This window comes from Amblyomma americanum, chromosome 2, assembly GCF_052857255.1.
Source record: "Amblyomma americanum isolate KBUSLIRL-KWMA chromosome 2, ASM5285725v1, whole genome shotgun sequence".
Taxonomy (NCBI): domain Eukaryota; kingdom Metazoa; phylum Arthropoda; class Arachnida; order Ixodida; family Ixodidae; genus Amblyomma; species Amblyomma americanum.
Window position 1 is genome coordinate 114159196 of NC_135498.1, and position 22928 is coordinate 114182123.

At 48.8% G+C, this 22928-nt stretch overlaps 1 protein-coding gene across 1 annotated transcript; it reads right to left on the reverse strand.

The window, feature by feature from the left end:
* Positions 1–1633: 1633 nt before the first annotated feature.
* On the reverse strand, positions 1634–15423 carry LOC144120003 (uncharacterized). Its single transcript, XM_077652491.1, has 4 exons — positions 15070–15423; positions 8517–8809; positions 5044–5215; positions 1634–1761 (listed from the first exon to the last, which is right to left on the reverse strand). Exons 1-4 carry the CDS (start codon positions 15176–15178, stop codon positions 1634–1636), a joined length of 702 nt encoding a protein of 233 aa, XP_077508617.1. The 5' UTR covers positions 15179–15423.
* Between the last annotated feature and the right edge of the window lie 7505 nt (positions 15424–22928).

Sequence of the window (22928 nt, forward strand, 5' to 3'; positions counted from 1 at the left end):
GACAAGCGCTTGTCCGTCTTCTTCTGTCTTCTCTGTGTCTGTCGTCGCTGCGCTGTTTTTACCACGGCTTATACATTTCGGTGAGGCGGCTGTATTGTCGGTTGTAGTATTTCTTGGCATTTCTAGTGTTCCTGCGGACGCGGGAGAGGGGACGCGCTGCTCGCATGGCGGTGCTTTCGCACTGTAACCAAAGCGTCAAGAACATCCTCAATGCTATCGACTCAGTCGACAGATGGCGATAGGTGTTACAGAGCGGTTGTTCCTCCAAACCAGGGAACGGCGTCTTTCGTCGCCGACGAGAATTAAGATGCCGCAGGAACGCGGCGATCGCGGCTGGGGGCTCGTGGACGTGTGGTCGGTCGCTTGCTCGCTACGGTGCCTGAGAAAATGGGTCGGCCGAACTATTGCTAGGAACATCTTTGTGAGAGGCGCTGCAAGCGCTACAGCAAGCTACCACTGCACTGGATTCGAGTGCCTGTAAATATCAGCGCAAGTGTCATGCATGCTGAGTGGATCACGTAGCGTAAGCTGGTGATGGTGAGAAGATTACAGAGGGAAGACAACGCAGGCAGGGCCTTCAAGTACCGCTGGGAAAATCATTGGAGCCTAATGCAAACAATGGCGAACCTCGATGGCACCAGTAGGGTGTAACTTTTGGCGTTTCGGGCTCCATTTGAGACTCTGTTATTGAAGTGAACAGCTTCACCACGCTATTCAACAGCGCGCTTCGCGGGAGCCGGCGCATTGCGGGGCATGAATGACCTCACCCACGGCGCAGGTGGCTGACGCCGACACCGTCGCCTTTTCTCTATCGATCCCTACTCACACCGAGCCACAGGTGTTCCGCCACTGTGCAACGCCACGTTTTTCCTCAAAATGCAACTTTCAGTTTTCAGTGTTCCCTTTCTTCCTTTCCTCCCTCCTTTATTCCTTCCTCTACGGCCCGGTACGGGTGCCCACAGAGATATGTGAGACGGTTACTGGGCCATTTCCTTTCCTCAAAAACCAAACAAAACAAGTGAACCGACGGCGTTCATAGAATTGATTTGCGTTGACAAGTTTGTAAAGAATGTTCATTTTCACTAAAGGAAAGGCGCACAAACGGCTCTGTGGGTCAGTGGAGACCTCAATCTCGCTTTCATGTACATGGCGTTGGTGTCAAAAGCCTGCTTTGATTGCGTTCCGCGCACTGGATAGGCAGGGCCCCATCCCTCCCACCCTGGGAGGCCGCATGCAGTTACTAGTTGATCGCGAGAGATTGATCACCAAATGAACGCTGTTTCCTAGGAATTGCTGCAGTGCCACATGTCAGCATCTTTCTTTCACCACGAATCAAAGCAAAAATTAGGCATCCACATTACCAGGAGCCAGTTATGCGCCCTTTGTTTGCTTAAAGCCATCGCCGTCTAGAACATTGTCAACGCCAACGCCAATGTACAAGTGAGTGCCTACATCTTTCACTTTGTATATCCTGGATAAGCTGAGGTAATCCAGAAACTTTTGTCCGAATCTTAGTGACAGCTCTAAGCTCATAACCCTCATCATTAATGGCCCTTGTCGTTAGAGTTAACTGCGACCAGTACCATTTATTCTAAACTAAACATTTAACAACGCGCTCAAATGCTAGCGCCATCTATGCTTCTTCATAGTGCGTGTTGTGAAGCCCGAGGTGGAGCAAGCCTTGCGTGCTGTTGTACTCGGGTAGACCCAGTGCTATCTTGTACACCGTGCGAATGAGGACGTTGACCGTGGTCTTCTCTCCTGTGTCAGTTGTGGAATGCCGCGACGTACACAATACGGCTCATGACGAAAGAGTGTATCAGTCGTGTGAGACTGGCCTCCCTCATTCCGTTTCTTCTGCTGGTGACCCTCTTGAGGATTCGCATGGCGTTAACCGTCTTGTGCTTTAATTTAGTAATCATTTCGAAATTGACGCCATTGGCTTTGATTATCATGCCAAGGATCCTAATTCTGTGCACTATCGGGATGGTTTCTCCGGTGCCCGTGCGTAGTCTGAGATCTTCCTATTGTCGTCTGGTCGTTGCCACATTCCGACCACACCCGTGTGGTCTGCCCTCCTGCGTAGGGCTGTAGAGTAGGAGTTCCGACTTTGTCGGCGAACATCGTAATCCCTTACCCACAAGGTATTCCTCTATTGTCTCGATTGCAAGTTGCAGTGCCGTTTCGATGTGACCGTCGCTGCCTTCGTGCACCCAGAGTGTTATGTCGTCGGCGTATATGGTGTGCCGGACGTCTTCGAGTTCTTGTAGCTTTTCTGCTAGCCCGATCATCCTCTTTCCTTCATAATTTTATTTTGGCCTCCTTATTATCTTTCACGCTCTGATGATTGCTCCCGAGTTATTAGAATTCTTCGAGAGGATTGAGAACGACGATGTTCCCGGCGCTGGGTGAGTTCGTCTAGTCGGCGGCGAGCCTCCGCGATTGCATTGTTTAAAGCTGTGTCTTCATCTTAGGTATCCACATGTGATGGATGCACTGGACGTTTTGGCGTACCGTTTGATACGGGAAGGTGAGCCGCTTGTGCATATATACGCTGGTGAAAAGACGTATGGTGAGCAGCGGGATCAGATAAAGGAAGTTCATGGAAGTCGTTGTCGTCACATGCGAGAGCTGCAAAGTGATTATTTGCAGGATCATCCATTTTTGCAGGCGACTTGTGAAACTTCTTAGCTTGCTTCTTGTTTGGATAAGCGGGGGAGCGAATGTCAAGGTCCGGCGATTTGCACAGGCCACAAGGAAGTTTTGCTTCATTCATGTCCGCAACCGCTGCTGGTTTAGGGCAGGTATTTTGCATATGTCCTTCTTTGTGGCAGCGATAACGAAAAAAATACGACGAGGTCGGAAGTGCTGTGGTTCGGCGTTCGCACCGTAGTAGGTAACGTACTTCGGGCGAGTCAACGGGCCTTGCAGGTTGAGCAGATACGAGCCCCGGCACCCCATAGGCCGTGCTTACAGTACTACGTGAGTTGAGCAGGGAATGTTTGCGTGCACCTTCTCGGGAGGGCTCGTGCTGTCGGCATGATAAACCATTAAGCGGAGGGTTTCAGGAGCAGATGCAAAATATATTTGCACCGGGACATGCTTGCTGTTATCCAGGAGGATCCGCGTAACTGCGCACATTTTCTGGGCATCCATCAAGGATGGCAAGTTTACCGTGATGGTGCTCGATGGGCGATGGACGACAAACCCGCAGTAGCTCGAAGAACCAAGAGCGTGGTCAGTTGTGGTTTGAACATTGCGGGCAGGGATGGCAGCCATATCAAAGCGCAATGTAGGCTTGATGGTAACACGGAACGAGTTCGCAGCAGGCGGAAGGGAGCCTTGACTCACAGAAGGCATCTGTTGAGGTGGCAGGGGCTCAGACGCTGGTGACGGCCCTTGGTGGGAATACTGAACCGGCGCGACGGGCACAGTTATATGCGCATCGTCTTGGTCACTGCGTGTCATCCAGTTGAATTAATGCCGCCAGCGCCATATCTAGTCTCTACACCATTGTGTCGGTCCCTTCCAGTGCGAAATCACTCCAAGCCACCTTCCAGGGGGTTTCAGCGGTGTGTGTGTGTGTGTGTGCGCGCGTGAATCCTCTGATTAGCAAGCGTAACTGGCTAACTGCGTCAGTGGACACCTTATTCGCGCTGTGATCAGGCGGTGAAGCTCGCATACGACTGAAGCCAGTTATGTGCCTTTCCTTTTCTAAAAACTAGCAGAATGTTGAGAATCCATTTGCTTCGAGGAAAGGTAAGGAGCATAACTGGCTTTCTGGGTGAGTGGAGACCTAAATAACACTGAGGTACGCGGCGGTGGTGCTCACCTGCAAAAACCGTGCTTTCGCACATTATTTCTTGCATAGCAATGACAAACCGCCAGCCGTCTTTTAACGCGACAGCGTTAAGAAGCTCGTGTGGCAGAAAAGCCGGTGGCGGCATCGGCGGCTGCCCGTGAAAAATCCACCTCCTCGCACTCCTTCCCCTGCTCTTTCTTGCAATGTACCCCACAACGCCAACAGATACCCCGCGACGCCATTACGCCGCCGTTGCCCGAGTAGACTTGGGCCCGGCTGCGAGGCTAGCTGGGAGCGCTGCCGAAGACTGCCGACTGGAGTTGGGCCCTGCTGAGAGGCTAGTACTGCCGCCGCTCAGAGGGAGGCTAGCGCACGCTCCCGCTCCTGATCGCTGCTCCTTACGAGAGCGCTCCCTCCCCCTCGAGCTCTGCACTGCGTGGTTTGACACTCCGCGCGTCCATTTAACCGTATGTAGCAGAGAACGCATCGCGCCAAACGGGTGATGGCGTTCCGTGGACTCCCTGGCAGTGCTGCAACCAGCGTCCTCCATTTTTTTAGAGCGGCACACCAAGCAAACGTTATTCGGGCGGATCGCTCCACTTTATCTGCCTGCCTTGTCCTCTGTGAATCGAGAAACGCATAGGTTGGCATAAAGCTCAAGAAACAAAAGAAAGCGTCCCATGCTAAGCATGAACTCATTCGGACGCGAACGTCAATTTTACACGCCGTAAATCCAGGCGAGCGCTTAGATCCACTTTACATCTGAGAATTCCTCTGTGCAACCCTGAAAGCAAGTTTCAAAACGAGGTTTTGAAGCTTGTTCCTGGAAAAACAGACGCACCCCACAGCGTGTGTAGAGAGAGAAGGAGCGTCACTTGGCTCATATTCCGTTAACAAGGCTCTATTTTATTTGCGAAGGCAATGATAATGACTCGAGATATACATGCGAGCAGTACGATTGCAGCCTCTGAAATGCTTGAATTGGTGACAACGTTCAGAGCAAGCGCAGTTGAGAAACACAAGTGCCGTCGCTTCCGTTGGCGACGAGGTCGCCGTAGAACATGCGATGGGATTTCGACGTGCCCTGCATGAGAATCGAGGAGCCTTCTTTTTTCATGGCTGGTCGTCGTCCTGAAAACCGAGGTGTGGCTTCCCCGCCGATTCGTCTTCGGTGAGGCTGTCCTCGTACTAACACGACGGAAACGGGGCGCCTTCGACAGGGTACTCGTCATCCAGCGCACCGGGCTCACACAACAGGTGATCGCCGTCACTGGCTCCATCTCCTGCGCGGCACACATCTGGGCTGAGGGCGCTGGGACCAGGCGGGCCGCCATCACAGCGGCTAAGCTCCGGCGTATCGTCAAGCTCCGAATGAGCCTGGGCGTTTCTTGCGGTTTCGGGGTTCTTGAGTTCCTGCACACAAAGTCGACAAAGAAACTGATAAACACTCATCAGCTGTTACAAATTTCTCACTCGATACTAGGAGGCTAACTGCGCACTTTCTGTGCAACCCTTTGTCTCCCCGCTAAACAGGAAATATTTGCGTACTGCAGATTTGAGGTTGTCAAAGATGACACTGCAGTGACTGCAGCGGGCTGAAGCGTGTGAAAACACTTCTCGCAGTTACTGCTTTGTTTTTTCCTGCAATATCAAACGGCGTGGCATGCAAACCTGCATGTAGCTATCGTCATTTTCTTGGTATATTCAGTTTTGTGCATATTGCACATCCGTGTACTCCACTTTTCCGCTGCCAAATAACATGTATAACAACGCTATGTGCTCCTGTTTCCTTGTAGTTCCAGAAAAGACACCAATACAGAATCCAGTACACCTTATCGACTGCGACATATCTGCCACAGACCAATACACTGCTCGCTGCCCACACTGTACAAAGAACAAAAGAAATAAATACACTGCCCATTCAACAGAAATAAAACGCTGAAGGCTCCTTGTTTGTCTTCCTCCTCCAGGAGTGGTTTCAGCCATTCGGACTCGCCGGGTGACCAACGGGCCGTAGCGTAGTAAGCTGTTCTGTCGGGGCTGTGCCTGAACCCCCCCCCCCCCCCCCCCCTTGGTGGGCAAAGTACTTTCTCCGGCAACAACGCTGATTACGTGTTCTTTTAGCAGACATGCAGTCATCCACTGGGCTCTCTAGAGCGCTAGAACTCCGTGCCGTCTGCTGTTTGCAGCGCGCAGAGCGACGTCTAGCGGCAGGGCCTGGTTCGATATATCTCAGTCTGATGCCGAGACCACAGTCAGAGATGCGCTGTCTCGAACCAGGCGCCACCGCTAGACGTCGTTCAGCGCGCCGCTGTGCATTTTATAACTAAAGAGGCAGTGCCCTCCTCTTTGAAGATAGGTCAGGGTGTTTTAGAACGCGCGGCTACAAAAAGAAATTTAACCAAGAAGATGACACATGTGCTGTGTGTGGTAAATCTGTAGAAACAATAGAACTCCTATTCCTAAAATGTGATGGTATCCATCCCGATGTTGATGCTGGCACAGTCACTCTTCCTGAGGCCTTAGGGTTTAGAGATAACAAAAGTCATGTAAATAAATCTGTGGTGGAAATTAGCAAAAAGCGATTGGAGGAATGGTGGCACAAAAGCAGAGAGGTGACATACGTTTTAAAGTGTAGGAAGACTTTTTAAAGAAAATGGAGAATTTTATTAACAACTTAAAGCAGAGTTAAACAAAAAATAAAGGAAAAACCTGAGCCTAGTGGCAACAACCACTGCCCCGTTTCAAAGGGGAAGCTCCTACCTTCCATCCATCCATCTATCCATGCAGAGCCCAGGCGGCATGGAGTTCGAGTTCTCTACGCCTATGGATGACTGTACAAGTTGCGATTAGTGTTTTGTACCACCTGAAGACGTGGAATGAAAAGGTGGTCAACAAAGGGATTCATCTAGAAAAGTGCTGAAGGAAGACCAAAGCAGAAGATTGCTGTCTTTATTGCACTACTTAATGTTTAACTTGTGTTCATGCCGCGAGGTCAGTTGCTTCGTAGATGGAGCGTTCGGCAGGTCGTTGACTTTTGTCAATGACGAGAATGAAAACAAATAATAGTTTCACAAATAGCAGTAAGAGTTACAAATAGGCTAGCGGGAACAATAGACTGTTTTAGCAGAGCGTATTTGCGCCACAGCTCCGCTCACGGTTCCCGCGCGCCCTAACCGGAGCGTTGGCCATTTGATTTCTTTTTAGCTGAACGGGAACGAAGCGAACTGCACAAAGAGCCCCTGGCGTTGAAATGTGAAACTAGCCAAAAGAAAAAATTAATAACTTTATTTTCCATCGCACTATAAAGGCATATTTTTGCACGTAAACATTTTATAACATGTAATGTATTAAGCACATGCTGTTTTTTAGCAGAAGTTTTTTTGTTTTTGTTAACGAGCACAGTTGCAAGCCAGCGCCTAGAGTGAGAAGGCCTATCCTGAGCCGCGCTCGTCTCGCCGTTCCGCGCTCCGCTGGGACTCCGCGCGAGCGGAACGGAAGGGCCGGTACGCTCCCGTCTGACCGTTCGGCGCATGCGCAGTAGCGCTCCCGCTAGCCGGCTTACCGGAGCGGAGGTGCAAATACGCTCTGCTAAAACTGTCTATTGCTGAGCAGAATTACGAGCGCTTGTTCCGTCATGCACAGAAAAATGAGACTATTCCCGGCGCTGCATGCGGAAGCCGCAAAAGAAAAGCTTCCAAGGGAAGCAAAAAAGTGGCATGTCCAGCAAAGAACTGGCGTTGGCAATTTATACCCAGGAATTCTGGACAATAGCATTGTTGAGCGGGGAACTTTTAATAAACGTTTTTTTTTTTTCATATAATGCAAGATTTCACTATAACAATCATATTTTTCTATTCAGGTTTGTCTCGAAATTTTCTATTTTTGAACATTTTTGCCCGAAAAAGCTGGACATGGTATTTTATCCAGCTACTCAGTGCAAGATGTATAATAAATGGTAATCACTTCTCCGAAAAAGCAGTAACTTTCTATTACGAGCACATTTTCAGGAGTACCGTAAGGTGAGCCCTCGAGGTCAGTTTACCGCCAGGCGTCCAAGCTGCGGTATAATGCAGCTATGAAGCATTTATCCAAATCAACGCAGGCGTGCTGCCATGCAATTTATATTCAAGTTCCTACTCTCGAGCAAAGGGAGGCCCTGTTTGTCAGCTCAGACGTGGGCATTCAAACCCGGTCGTTGAATGGTTTATTCAGGTCGGCTGTGGACTGATAGCCACATAGCAAGGGTCATCTGCATTTTACCTTTTCTGGCGGAATAAATGTTTTGCAATCCGCTTACGAGAATGAGCACGGCAGCCCGTAGCAGGTAGCCTGAAACCTGCATGTGGCGATACGCAGCGGCTGTTTTTCGCAATGTGGTGGAAAATTACCTGCTGCATTGAATGTTCTGTCAAATGGAAGAACTCACCTACCTTTCAACTTTGTTTCTGAAAGCTGGCGCCGCATGTCGCCACAAGCAGTTTTCGAGCTTTAGAGGCTACCTTCCACGGACTACCGTGCTCGCGCGCATAAATATCTTTACTGTAATTACGTAAAATTAGGCCCACCACTGTTGGCTAACGCTACAATATTTTTCCGAAGCAACCTCGCGCCGTTAACTGAAACCACGGTTAAGCTGACCTCGGCATTCGGACAAAATTAAAATGAAGAAATTTTGAACAGCACGCAAGTGGCGTTGAGCAGCCGCATTTACCTTCGCCCGAATGGCGGCAGCAACACTGGACCGCAGCAGCATCGGATGAAGCGGGGTGGGCTGCGTCACCTGCGCTTTCTTCGCCGACGCCCGATTCGCCGCAGGCCTCGCCTGTCGTTCGGCTTTCTTTGGCCCTGAGACAGCGACCAGCTGCTTGAGCGCGTGCGCCTTCAGGGCCATGTCCCTCAGCTGGAGGCGTCGCAGGATGCAGCGGTCCTTGCGGCTGTTGTAGTAGTTGACGAACTTCTTGGCCGTGAGGGCCAGGAGCTCGTCGGCGAAGACGCCCATCCTCTCTGTTGGTACGAGTTCTTGCTTAAAGAACTACCGGGCGACGTTTGTTCGAGCAACATGCACTACCGAGTAATAGGCATCGTTTCCGCGCACTGCCACCCCCTTGTAACTATGTGCAAGAACGTGAAATATGAGACCGGTAATGCAATCACATCATGCTGCGTTCGGTAAAGCAGTGCTTTTTCGCGGGCTTCGTCAGAACTTTTGCGCCATCACAAGCGCCAGAAGATTATGATAATTTCGGATGCATTATCAATGTTTTTTCTTTCGTCTAATTGCTTTCATTGAGTTCAAACGAAAGAACATGCCTCTGGTTGCAAATTTCATTCCCCTCTCCCTCTCTCATTTCAAATAAAAACAGCCCAAGATCAAATGACTTCGAGGAAAAATAAGCTGATAACACTGGTGCGGTATGTGCCATGCTCACTAAAGAAAAGTGGTGCGGTCATTGCCTTAGCTTTGTTTTTTGTGATTTTTTCTAACTCATTTCACCTTACAGAAGCAGACAGCCACTACCTCCAAATTCTCACTCTTTTCAGCCCTTGAAATTTTCCTCGCGAGAAAAACAGTCAAGAGGGCGAGAAACATAGACCAGCAGACCTTTGTTGGTTTTGGAGCCAATTTTTAAGAAACGAAATCATGCGATGTGTTCATGAAGGTGAGATGGAGAAATATATCAAAGAAAAAAAAAATGACGGTCTTGGCCCGGGGCAAAAGCGCCAAGTCACCAATTCTGTGATCCATAAAGAAAGCAGTTAAGAAAGGAAGAGACCAAATGCTACGGAGGAAAAATAGACGACACAGGAAGGCAGGAAAGCAGTAGCTGGAAATATCAAAGACGCGAAAAACTAAGATAGAAAAAACAGAAATATAGTAAAAGAAAGTTAAGAAAGAAAGAATTGAGCTGGTAATGGAAGTGCAAATGCACAGTGCGAATTAACATGGGATTTATACCGTGTAGATAAACCGTCAAGTGCAGGTATACACCGGGTTAACGATTTCATGCGGCAGTGCAATAACAAGATGGTGGTGGTGGTATAATGTGTGGTTGCCAGGGAATGAAAGGCCCCGTAACTTTGTCAGTTCTTGTGGGAAAAATAGGAAAGTGGGAGTGAACAAGTAAAAACACCAAGGTCCCCCAGTAAAACACTTCTGAATAATTTCGACCACCTGGGCATCTCTAACATACACTCACATCGCACAGTACGTGGATATCTTTTGCGTTACGCCTCATCATGCTTCAATGGAGGAAAGACGCAAAAGGCGCCCGTATGCTGTGTGATGTCACTCCACGCTAAAGATCCCCAGGCGGTCGTGTTGTTGTTGGAACTGATGGTAGGGTCAAAAGAAAAGTGCGCGGGCCTTTCCACTGGATCGAGCTGAGCCACAATAACTGATGCGTTCAGAGAGGGGAGAGTTTGTGAGAGAAAATATTGAAATGAGAAGCGAGTCATAACATCCGCGCCAGCCGGAGCGACGACGCCGGCTCTAGCAACAGGCAGCCCATTGGCAAGGAACCCTCGCCGCAACTGGCGAGACCCCACAGATCCCTGCCTCGAAGGACGAGGCCCTCCAAACCCTTCAATCCCCCTTTCTTGCGCGGAACCTCTTCCTCCCCTTACTCCATCACCCGCACCCTCCTCCCTTCACCTGACTTCAAAGTTGTGGAGTCCACGGAGAACTAACACAGTTACCACGCCATTTCCTTCCTAAAAAATTCTTTCAAGATCGGTTGATGACAACGACTGCGTTGTCCTAATGACCGAGAGCCCTAGGAAAGGAGAGGAAATCGCCGGGGCTGGCCCATCGTCGCGAACTGTGTCATTATAACCATGTTACGCGCAGACATACGGAAAAGTAGAACTTAAGGGAAACATTGAGAACAGGGACGTGTCGCTGCAACCACTTGAGTAGAAGGGATGACAGGGATTATGTAAGGGGCACGCACCTGAACGACCGATAACAGCATGCATTGTCTACAACACGCGCTCAAGTCAGGCGAATATCGGTGATGCCGGAAGAGTGACCACAGTGCGCTGATGGTTGTATAATGAATATTATTATCAATGAATTCTGTTAATACATTGATTATTGTGTAAATGATTTGTGTATATTACCTCTCCTCCTATCTGCTCTTTTTCCATTAACCTCTTTCGTTTCATCCTGCTATCCTTTATTTCCGCTGCTCCAGCTCAGGTGCTTCAGTACCGATGGCAAGATGCCGGGGCTAGCAAAATGTTATCCTTCCTTTTTAATGTTATTTTGATAAACCACTAATACTGCTAATGTTGAAGTACGGGATGGGATGGCATCGTCACCGTGCTCAGCTGCTGACCAGGAAAACGCGGGTTAGATAGCGGCCGCGGCGGTTGGGCTTCGACGGAGGCGAAATGCTAGAGGCCCGTGCAACTGTGGGACGTGAGTGCACGTTAAAGAACGCTATAGGCGATCTAAATTATCCGGAACCTTCAAGTACGGCGTTTCTCGCAGCCTGGGTCGCTTCGGGATGTTAGACCCCATTAACCAAAAAAAAAAAGCATGCCACCGACATTACACCCTGTTTAGAATGCGTACTGACAGCAGGGTGTCGGCGTGTCTTTTGTGATTCACAATCGCATGCCGACGCTGAAAGGCGTGTTCCTGCGCCACGGCTGTTCGACTTTTAGAAATGATTGAAGATGTGTCTAGTGAACGCACAGATGGCTAATAAACGTATCTTCAAGGTATGTACTGAAGCGTGCATGAATAATTTAATTATGAGTATGCATATTACAGATATCCAAAATAAGCTAGTAGGGAAGTGCGTTTGCGGTGAATTTCCTCCGTGCATGGGATGCACTCATAGCGCCATTATGAGGCGCCCACTGAGGGTTTTACTTTGTCGGTAGAAACCTCAAGCCCACTACGAACGCCGACTGAGCGCTTGGAAATTCAGTGTTCAGTCGGCGTTCGAGGTGCGCTTGAGGCGTCCACCGACAAAGTGAACAAGCTCTGCGCCTGTCCTTTTCTCAAAACCAACAGAGGTTTCACAGCGGCAATAATTACACAGCGAATAAGGCAGCCTTATTTGCTTCGTGAAAGCCAGAGCTGCTGTCTCGCCTTCTCTCTGTATATACGTGAGTTTGAAGCATGAAGCAGACGGTGGCGGCGCGGCGTTGTCACCGAAGTAGACTGTGGCGGCGCGGTGTTGTCACCATCTCGTTCGTGCTTCAACCTCACGGAGAGAGAGAACAAATTGGAGGACGCTTAACCTTCGCCTTTAAGAGTGGAACGCGACAGCGTGTTGCAGCACTGCCAGGGAGTCCACGGAAGGCCATCGCCCATTTAACGCGACGCTTTGCCCTTTGAGACAAATGTCTCTGCTAGGTACGTTGAAACGGACGCGCGGAGCACCAAACACGTAGCAGTGGTGCCAGGCGCTTTACTGAAACGCGCGGGACTCAAGTTGCGGTCGTAGTTCGTCGGCACATCGTTCTCAACAAACCCGATGCCACGAACGCCAGCATAGCTACCGCGCCGTGCGAACGGGCAGCAAGCCGCAAGCTTCGTGGTGAACGCGCCTTGGATGTGCGCTGCGTTGTTCGCCGCTCACAGCGTGATTCCTGCGTGCCCACACGGCCCCACTGCCCCCGATCGAAAAGATCGGGAAATGCTGCTGTCGCGCGCTATATTTTGGGCAGTCCCGAACATTGCGAGGAGGAGTGATGGGAGTGATTTAAGTGTGCGGCGTCTCTCGAAAGCACCCAAGACAACACCGTATTCAGTAGACGCGCCTTAGTTCATTCCAAACCATCTAGTTAGCGTGGCGGAGTGGTCAGCGTTCTCGTATCGCACTCCGTAAGCCTGGTTAGATTCACCAACTCGACCAATTTCCTACAAGGTTTTATTTGTTCATGCTACCCGGATTTTTTGTTCACGGCCAACGCCGCCGAAAGTGACGGTACCAGCTTTCCTGCAACACGGGGCCCTTAACGCTGTCGCGTTGAAAGAGACCGCGTCGCACGTCTTTGTCGATGAGAAGGCGCAGCGGCCTCACAGAATACCGGTGCTGTTTGCGTCGCTTATAAAAGTATAGCAGAGATAAGCTGTGCTAGCGAACCTACTTCGCCACTAACCACAGAAATCGGCTGTGACTTTCTGAATTACTACCTACGATAACGACATTGCGAAGGCAAAATTGTTAGCATGGTAGAGTTTCCAGCGCGTACGCTCCTGCGCCATGGATTGCGGCCACCGCGCGGTACACAGCCGTTCAAAGAATCGCAGTGGTGGCGACACAGTGGCGAGAGATGGCGCAACTTGTCTGCGAGGTGGCCAAAAATCTGCCATCTCGGGGATAATTTTCTTATTCAGTTACCACTCGCTGTCCTGCGTAACAGCACAGGGCAGACACCTGATTAAAATTTCTCCAAAAGCGGTACTTTGTTTATGGCAACAGAACAAGGGTCAGCACAAATGCGTAGCGCAGCACATATTAGACCGCTAAATGTTTTAACGTGCTTTGAGATCCAACAGCATGCCACCGTCTTTTCCTTCCGCCTCCATTGAAATTGGGCTGTTGCGTCCTGTTTAGCCCGTGTCTTCGTGCTTAGTAGCCGAACGCCGTGCAGGACGCCGTCACGGTGGTGCGGGTTTTGCAGTTAACATGAAGAACGCTGAAAAAGGCAACCACGGACCAGGAAGCACCGTAGGACTTGGTGTTAGAAAAAAAACCCTCGTAGTGTTCAGTTTCTAAACTTAGCGACGCACTACAGTTACAAAAGTTTTTAATGAATTGTGCGCGGTAACTAATTTCGAACAACACCTAAGGATGCGTTTCGAGAGAGCAGTAAATTGTGCAGCTCCTCTTATTATCCGTCTGTTGTTTGGGAGATTACGGCGAGAAAGCGGATATATTTTTGTCTCGTAGGTGAACACACTGACAGAAATTCCGGCGTCTCAATCCGCGTGAATATTGCTGCTAAGTACGGTTGCCTAAGTGAGTGTGTGGATGAACGTATTCTGAAACATTTATTGCGAAAAACGCATAAGTGCATGGGACACAACAGTGAATGCTCTCAGAAAATGTCGTAATCAAAAGTAGGTATCAGTATGTAGGTTTAACGTCAACATGGCTAGGAGCGACGCCATGAAAGAAGGCTAAAGAACAAAGTAGGCCACGGGCGTTTAGTGTTTCGCCTCCACCGAAACGCGGATGCTGTGGCCGGGCATCGCATTCACGATCTGGGGATCAGTAGCCAGAGCCACTCCGACCCGACGGCGGTTTTTCATAATGAAAAGTAGCTTAGAATTATGAATTTCAAGGCCTTTTACAATGCTCGCAGGCTGTCATATATATTAAGAGTATAAAATAAAATTACCAAGGAAAGAGGTGTGAAGAAGACGACGTGGATTAACCGAAGAATAAAGAAGCAGCAGCATTCGGTGAGGTGGAGAGAGATGATTGGTGGAGAAGCATTCGGCGAGGTGGAGAGAGATGATTGGTAGAGAAGAGAATAAGGAGAAGACGACGACAAGGCTTACGTGGACTAACGCCAAGGCCAGAAAAGTGCGAGGGAAAGCGAGGCACGTGAGGAACAGAGAAGCGGATGCTCCGGCGGGTCAGGGACGCTTTGGCTCGAAGAGAGCGACGCCGGCTACTACTCCGGTGAGCTCGCGTCGTGGACTTCCTTCCGTGCCTGAGCCCTTTCCGGGGAGTCAACGGAGGACGCTGCCACTTGCTACGGCCAGGGGTGTCTCCAGCGCTGTTGCCACCCATTCGGGTGGTGCCCCCAACGCCATCAACACCGGCATCACCTCCACGGACGCTTGGTCCGGGAGCTTGTACGGCGCAGCCAGCGACGCCGCCAGCGAAGCCAGCCCAAGCACATCGAACGCCGCCTCGACGCTGGCTACTGAATCCACACAACGCCGCAGCCGCACTGAACCAACCGTGAGCACGAACGCCGACCAGTAACAGGAGAACGCTAGTAGTAGACGCTGGTAGCAGTGTTCCTGGATCGTGTGTATTTAGCCTGTGTTTTGTGTTAGTTTTGTGCTCTAGTGTGTGTGTTGCGTAGGGTGTATTAAATGTGCGTCTGTGTGGGTACAATTGTCGCCTAGTCTATTCTTTCGGTCCGAGTGTTATTCGGAGAGATCCGTGACACAGACACTTAATATTTACCCATGCGTCTGTCACACCAAGCTTGCGAACGCTACCAGAGTGCGTTTGCTGTTTGCAGTGAGAGTACGAACCGCGTCGAGCAATAATAAGGAATCTTACCTGAGTCTTGGAAACGGTTGCCTTCTTCCGGCAGCTTTCGTCGTGTGCACCTACGAGTTGAGCGGCGCCTTGTATTCTTTGCTGTTCTCCTCACAGCACGGGGCCTCATTTTGAACTTGCACCTGACCTTACACGCGAGAAGGAAGTTGCTCTTCGCAATCACTGCAAACGCCAAGATGCCAACGATTCACAGCCGAATATCTGGCGCTGAGACGCCGGTTGGCGAAGGCGAGTGAAAGTGGATGAGGGCTGGGGCATGCACACTAATTCTCCTGAGGGAGGGAGGGGTGCCTGGTAGACTGTTCTTCTTGGTGCACACCAACCCCTCCTCAGAGCATTTACGAGTAGAATGTTTGAGCGTTCTCGGTTGGTTTCCACCGTGCGTTTCTTACTGTGGCTGCCCGCATATGCGCCGCGTTCCGTGCACGGTGCTCAACCTGGGTTCCGTTTGTGTGCACTGTCCGAGGAGCGTTCGCCTTACACGATTAAAGTGGCGGCATCAAATGTATTCCAGAATTCGTTTTAAAACACTGATCTCCACTAGGGGGCTGGATGCCGCATTCCCCCTTTCTGAAGCGGGCGCAAATGAAGCCACCGGAAGTTGAATGTCATGTCCCGGAAGTTCGGTGTCTGCTGTGTATTTCAATTCAAACAGTCGCGTCTTTCACCCTTCCGTCCTCAGTTTTTCGCGTTATTTTCGTGTAACGTCTACTGTAATATCAAAGGAATAAGAAAGCTGAACGTGATAAATGTGAACATTGTTCGGGGAACACTGTAATTTCAGAGAAACCAAAGTGAACAGGCATGCATGCCTCACCATGCAGCGACAAAGGGTTTGTTCTTGTCTTCCGAGCATAATTAGGAGAAGTAGTGAAATGACGACGAGCCTAGGTCATCCTAAAAAAACAAATTTTCGTATAGCAAAGAAAAGGCAATGGCACGGAAATCCTGACACTCGAAGAGCCACTCGATATACAGCTGCCGCTGTGTCACTTTCGCGTTGGTGGTGGACTACGTCTCTTCTCATCGATGGCAGGTGATGTTTATCTCTTTAGTGTGTCATTTACATTCCAGTCGTGCTTTTAATCTAACTCTATAGCACAGCCACGTTTCATGTACACAGAACGAGAGAAACGATCGACTGACGAGAAAGACGAATGCTGCAGCGCATGTGACAAGCGCTGTTAGAAGTCAACTGCACCAAGCATCACGAATAAAAGGCCATTCAGGCATAATTTGCGACAGTACGAAACAGTACTTGATACACTCCATCGAAGAAAGTACTACCATATACCTTTTGGGCGCGCTAATGTGGACCAGCAGAACACCGACGCCAACTCACCAGATTCTGAACTCGCCCTAGCTCGCTCCGGTCTGGTCTCAACATAATTCTTTAAAATGGTCGCTGCAAAGTCGGCTGTCTTTCTGAAATTTATCCCCCATTGATGGTATAACTTGGGCTTAGAGCGCGACAACGTGCATCACAACAAAGAGCAGAGTTGGCGACGCTAGCGCAACGGGACGAGGCAGAGCTGAGCAGACGAGGCTTCGTACGTACTGCTTGTGGCGGCGTTCTGTCGTCTGCTAGTGTCGTCACATAGCGATGCAATGGATCCTTATTTTTGAAACGTGTTTCCCGAGGAATCTGGTCTCTCCTCATGCAGTTGACGGCGCAACAGGTAGGCATTGTCATAAAAAAAGAGGAGAACGTCGAAAAGACCAAATGCTAAGTGCAAAATGAAAACTAAAACTAAAAAACCGTGCTGAGGTCCGATTTCGTGCACTGCCAAAGGCTGACTTCCGGGACATGCAGTCCAACTTCCGGTGGCTTCACTTTCAAGCGGCCAATGCGGCATCCAGCCACCTAGTGGAGATCAGTTCAGTGTTTTACAATATGAGCTGCTTGTGAGAGGTATTAAGCCGCCAATCATTTACTGTTCGCCCAACCATGGCTAGCTCAGTGCCACGACCAGGTCCCATACCGTACGCGCAACTCCCGCCTCGCTCATGTTCATGTCGCAGAATTCATTGCTATCTGGGGCAGCGGCTCAGTGGTTAGGGCGCTCGGCTACTGATCCGGACTAGCCGGGTTCGAACCCTACCGCGGCACGGCGGCCGCGTTTCGATGGCAGCGAAACGCGAAGACGCCTGTGTGCTGGGCGATCTCAGTGCACGTTGAAGATTCCCATGTTGTCAAAATTTTACCACAAATTTTCAATTTTCAACGCCACTCGTACGCTCTGCGTTTCTGCATAGCAGGTATGGTGGTTAAAAGGAAAAGCACGGAAGCAGTCTTAGCGTGGATGAACGCCTGGATGGTACACCGTAATCAAAGAATTTGCGAAAAGAGGGAGTTTTAGAAACAAATGTTTTGCGACTGCTCGCGCTGGGTTTTGCACGTTATGCAGCGTAGCCGCGAGCGTAATAAATTTTTAAGGGCTCGCATAGAGAGCCGCAGAACTCGGGTGAGAAGGCAATCGCGGCTGGAATGTGTTGCGTTTGGCCTCCACCTAAACGCGCGCGTGTGCTGTGCGATGTCAGCGCATTAACAAGACGCCTAGGTGATTCATTGAAATACCTTGTTGCGAAAGCAACACTACGCCTATGAGGTGTCCAATGAGCAGGTGCATGACCAAGTCAATCGTGAGTATAGTCACCTGACCACGTTCGAGCGCGGTGCATTAGTTTTAGATCCAGGCATGTTGCATATCAAACGACTCAGGTCTTAAAGCTCTGTTCGGCTATCAGCATGACGAGCTGACATGATCAAAGCACTAGTGACTGCGGTCACGTGACGACGTTCGAGCATAGTGAACTCTTTTAGTGCTCAGGCGTGATGCATATAAGAATAAGGTTTTTCGAAGCCCTGCTCGACTGTCCCTATGAGAAGACCGCATGACCAAGCCGCTAATGACTATAGTCACGTGACCACGTTCGAGCACAGAGCCTTATTTTTTTACCCTGGAATGTTGCATATCACACGACTCAGGTGTTAAAGCTCTGTACGGCTATCAGCATGACGAGCTCGCATGATCACATCACTCGTGATTGCGGTCAAGGGCCGATGTTCGAGCATAGTGAACTCTTTTTGTACGCAGGCATGATGCATATCAAACGAAAGGTTTTTCGAAGCCCCGCTCGCGCTATCACTATGAGAAGACCGCATGATCAAGTCACTAGTGACTACAGTCACGTGACCACGTTCGAGCATGGTGCATTACTTTTACATCCAGGCATGTTGCATATCAAACGACTCAGGTCTTAAAGCCCTGTTAGGCTATAGGCATGACGAGCTCGCATGATCAATTCACTAGTAATTGCGGTCACGTGACAATGTTCGAGAATACTTAACTATTTTTGTACCCAGGCGTGATGCATATCAAAAGAAAGGTTTTTCGAAGCCCTGCTCGGCTGTCACAATGAGAAGACCGCACGATCAAGTCACTAGTGACTACAGTCACGTGACCACGTTCGGGCATGGTTCATTAGTTTTACATCCAGGCATGTTGCATATCAAACGACTCAGGTCTTAAAGCCCTGTTAGGCTATCAGCATGACGAGCTCGTGTGATCAAATCACTAGTGATGGCGGTCACGTGAAAATCTTCGAGCATAGCTATCAGCATGACGAGCTGGCATGATCAAAGCACTAGTGATTGCGGTCACGTGACAATGTTCGACGTTAGTGAACTCTTTTTGCACCCAGGTACGATGCATATCAAACAGAAAGTTTTTCGAAGCCGCGCTCGGTTATCACTACGAGAAGACCACACGACCAAGTCTTTAATGAATATAGTCACGTGACCACATTCGAGCATGGTGCATTAGTTTTACATCGAGGCATGTTGCATATCAAACGACTCAGGTGTAAAAGCTCTGTTCGGCTATCAGCATGACGAGCTGGCATGATCAAATCACTAGTGATGGCGGTCACGTGAAAATGTTCGAGCATAATGAATTCTTGTTGCACCCAGGTATGATGCATATCAAACGAAAGGTTTTTCGAAGCTGTGCTCGCCTGTCGCTATGAAAAGACCGAATGAGGTAGTCAGTAGTGACTATAGTCCCGGAACCACAATCGAGCACAGTGCATTAGTTTTACATTTAGGCATGTTGCATATCAAACAACTCAGGTCTTAAAGCTCTGTTCGGCTATCAGCAACACGAGCTGGCAAGATCAAAGCAATAGTGATTGCGGTCACGTGACAATGTTCGAGGTTAGTGAACTCTTTTTTCACCCAGGTACGATGCCTATCAAACGGAAGGTTTTTCGAAGCCGCGCTCGGTTATCACTACGAGAAGACCGCACGACCAAGTCTTTATTGAATATAGTCACGTGACCACATTCGAGCATGGTGCATTAGTTTTACATCGAGGCATGTTGTATATCAAACGACTCAGGTCTAAAAGCTCTGTTCGGCTATCAGCATGACGAGCCCGTATGATGAAATCACTAGTGATGGCGGTCACGTGAAAATGTTCGAGCATAATGAATTCTTGTTGCACCCAGGTATGATGCCTATCAAACGAAAGGTTTTTCGAAGCTGTGCTCGCCTGTCGCTATGAAAAGACCGAATGAGCTAGTCAGTAGTGACTATAGTCACGGAACCACAATCGAGCACAGTGCATTATTTTTACATCCAGGCATGTTGCATATTAAACGACTTGTGTCCTAATGTTCTGTTTGGATATCTGCATGACGAGCTGGCATGAGCGAATCACTGGTGATTGCGGTCACTTGAAATTGTTTGAACTTTGTTAACACTTTTTTTGTACCCAGGCATGATGCATATCAAACGAAACGTTTTACAAGGCTTATTCGGCTGTTACTATAAGACGGCCACATAACCAGTCATTGGGACTATGGTCATGTGACCACGTTCGAGCACGGTGCGTTATTTTACTACCCTGGCGTGTTGCATATCAAACGACTCTGGTTTTAAACCTCTGCTCGGCTATCAGCATGACGAGTTGGCATAATTAAAGCACTAGTGATTGCGGTCACGTGACAATGTTCGAGAATAGTGAACTATTTTTGTACTCAGGCGTGATGCATATCAAAAGAAAGGTTTTTCGAAGCCCTGCTCGGCTGTCACTATGAGAAGACCGCACGATCAAGTCACTAGTGACTACAGTCACGTGACCACGTTCGAGCATGGTTCATTAGTTTTACATCCAGGCATGTTGCATATCAAACGACTCAGGTCTTAAAGCCCTGTTAGGCTATCAGCATGACGAGCTCGTATGATCAATTCACTAGTAATTGCGGTCACGTGACAAAGTTCGAGCATAGTGAACTGTTTTTGCACCCAGGTATGATTCATATCAAACGAAAAGTTTTTCGAAGCTCTGCTCGCCTGTCGCTATGAGGGGACCGAATGAGCAAGTCACTAGTGACTATAGTCACGGAATCACAATCCAGCACAGTGCATTATTTTTACATGCAGGTATGTTGCGTATTAAACGACTTGTGTCCTAATGCTCTGTTTGGATATCAGCATGACGAGCTCGCATGAGCGAATCACTTGTGATTGCGGTCAATTGACAATGTTTGAACTTTGTTAGCTCTTTTTTACCCATGCATGATGCATATCAAACGAAACGTTTTCCGAGCTTTGTTCGACTGTTATTATAGGACGGCCACATAACCAAGTCATTGTGACAATGGTCATGAGACTACGTTCGAGCACGGTGCGTTATTTTTCTGCCCTGGCGTGTTGCATATCAAACGACTTGGGCCCTAATTCTCAGTTTGAGTATGAGCATGTCGAAATAGCAGGACGAAATCACTAGAGATTCGGGTCTGGAGACCACGTTGGAGTGTACTGAACTCTTTTTGTACCCGGGCATGATACATATTAAAAGAACTGTTTTTCGAAGGCCTGCTCAGCTGCCACTATAAGAAGGCCACCTGTCCAAATCACTAGTGAATATGGCCACGTTACCATTTTAGAGCATGGTGCATTAGCTCTCTGCTCAGGTATGCTGCATATCAAGCGAAATGGCTTGCGAGCCCTGATCTCGGAACAAACGGTGCGAAAGGTCTGTGGTTCTTTTGCATTGGTTCTTCTGAGATTAAGGCCTACCAACCAACCGAGCAACAAGTCTTTCGAGGCTTTGCTCTTCTATCAGTTTTGTTAGGACAGATGACCTAGACACTTCCGACATTTAGCACATGACCCCGTTTCAGCATGGTGCAGTTGTTTTTACTCATGCATGGTTCATATCAAGTCACAGTGCTTGCTCATTGGTTATGGTGCTCGACTGTTGACTCGAAAGACGCGGGTTCGATCCTTGGCATTAGCATTTCGATTTATATGAAATCCTAGAGCCCCTTTTACTGTGCGATCTGAGTGCTCGTTAAAGAACCTCAGCTGGCCGAGCCTACCGAAGCTCTCCACTGCGGCGTCCCTCATAGTCTAAGTCACTTTGGGACATTAAACTCCATAAAGCAAGAAAGCATGTTGAATGTCAAACAAAATGGTATTTGAAGCCCGGTCCAGCTGTAACTGTAATCTTATAATATGACACAGTCATAGAGCACTGTTCTGCACCCTGGCATGATGCATATTAATGGGAATGGTTATCGTAGCCCTGCTCGGCTATTACAGTTGTGAGGCCACAAAAATGAATGACAAGTGGCTCACCAGAGCACGATAGAGCGTAGAGCCTGCCACGTTCGAGCATAAAGCATTATGTTTATACCCAAGCATGTTGCATGTCAAACGACATTGATCTTGAAGATCTCTTCGGCTATGAGCATGATGAGCTTGCGTCATTGAGTCACTAGTTATTCTGATCACGTGATCTCGTGAAAACATAGTGCGCTCTTTTTGTACCCAGGCATATCATACTCAGTGTTACAGGGAAGACTTCAAGTAAGTTGTAAAAATAAGATTTTTGAGGTAAAAGTTTGGGTTTTGTGGCATGGTACTGCCAAGTGTGGTGGACACCAGAAAACCAGTGAATAATTTTAACTAGTAAGATGAATAATTTTAACTAGTAAGATGGTTAACTACTGTTAAAAATGAGCTTTTTAACTATATAAGTGAAACGTCTGGTTGCAATTGTAGATTTTTAGCTTTCGTTAGTAACCGTCATCAGGTTTTAGAATTTCGAAAACGTAATTACCCTCGCCGCAGTGACTCGATAGCATATTGTTGCATCGTTGGAAAATACATGAGGTTTTTAAAGCAAGCAGTGAAGCAATCCCTCTAGTTCACGAAGCTAGTCGAAATAGCCAACTTTCGCCGCCGTGGTGGCTGAGTGTTTACGGCGCTCGGCTGCTGACCCGAAAGACGCAGGTTCGATCCGGGCCGCTGTGGTCGAATTTGGATGAAGGCGAAATTCTAGAGGTCCGTGTACTGTGTGATGTCCGTGCACGATAAAGAACGCCAGGTGGTAGAAATTTCCGGAGCCCTTCACTACGGCGTCTGTCATAGCATGAGTCGCTTTGGGACGTTAAACCGATGTAATCCAAAGCAAACCAAATAGCCAAATTTCGCCGAGCCACAGCGGCAAGGGTAATCGCGTTCTCGAAATTTTCAAACTGGTATGACGGCTGCTAACCATCTCAAATAACCCATAGGTGGACGACTCTAACAGTTAAAAAGTAGATTGTTAGAAATTAGTTAACCAGCTTACTAGTTAACATGATTCGCCGATTTTATTATGTGCGCCAACGCGGGCAATACTATGCCACGAAAGCCATATTTTTGCTTCAAGAATCCTATACTTGTAGTCTGGGTCGCTTTTGGACGTTAAACGCTCACAAACCAAACCTATTTTTGAATATTATTTAAAGTATTCCCCGTAACACTACGCATGTCAAACGAAATGGTTGTCAATGCCTTGCTTGTT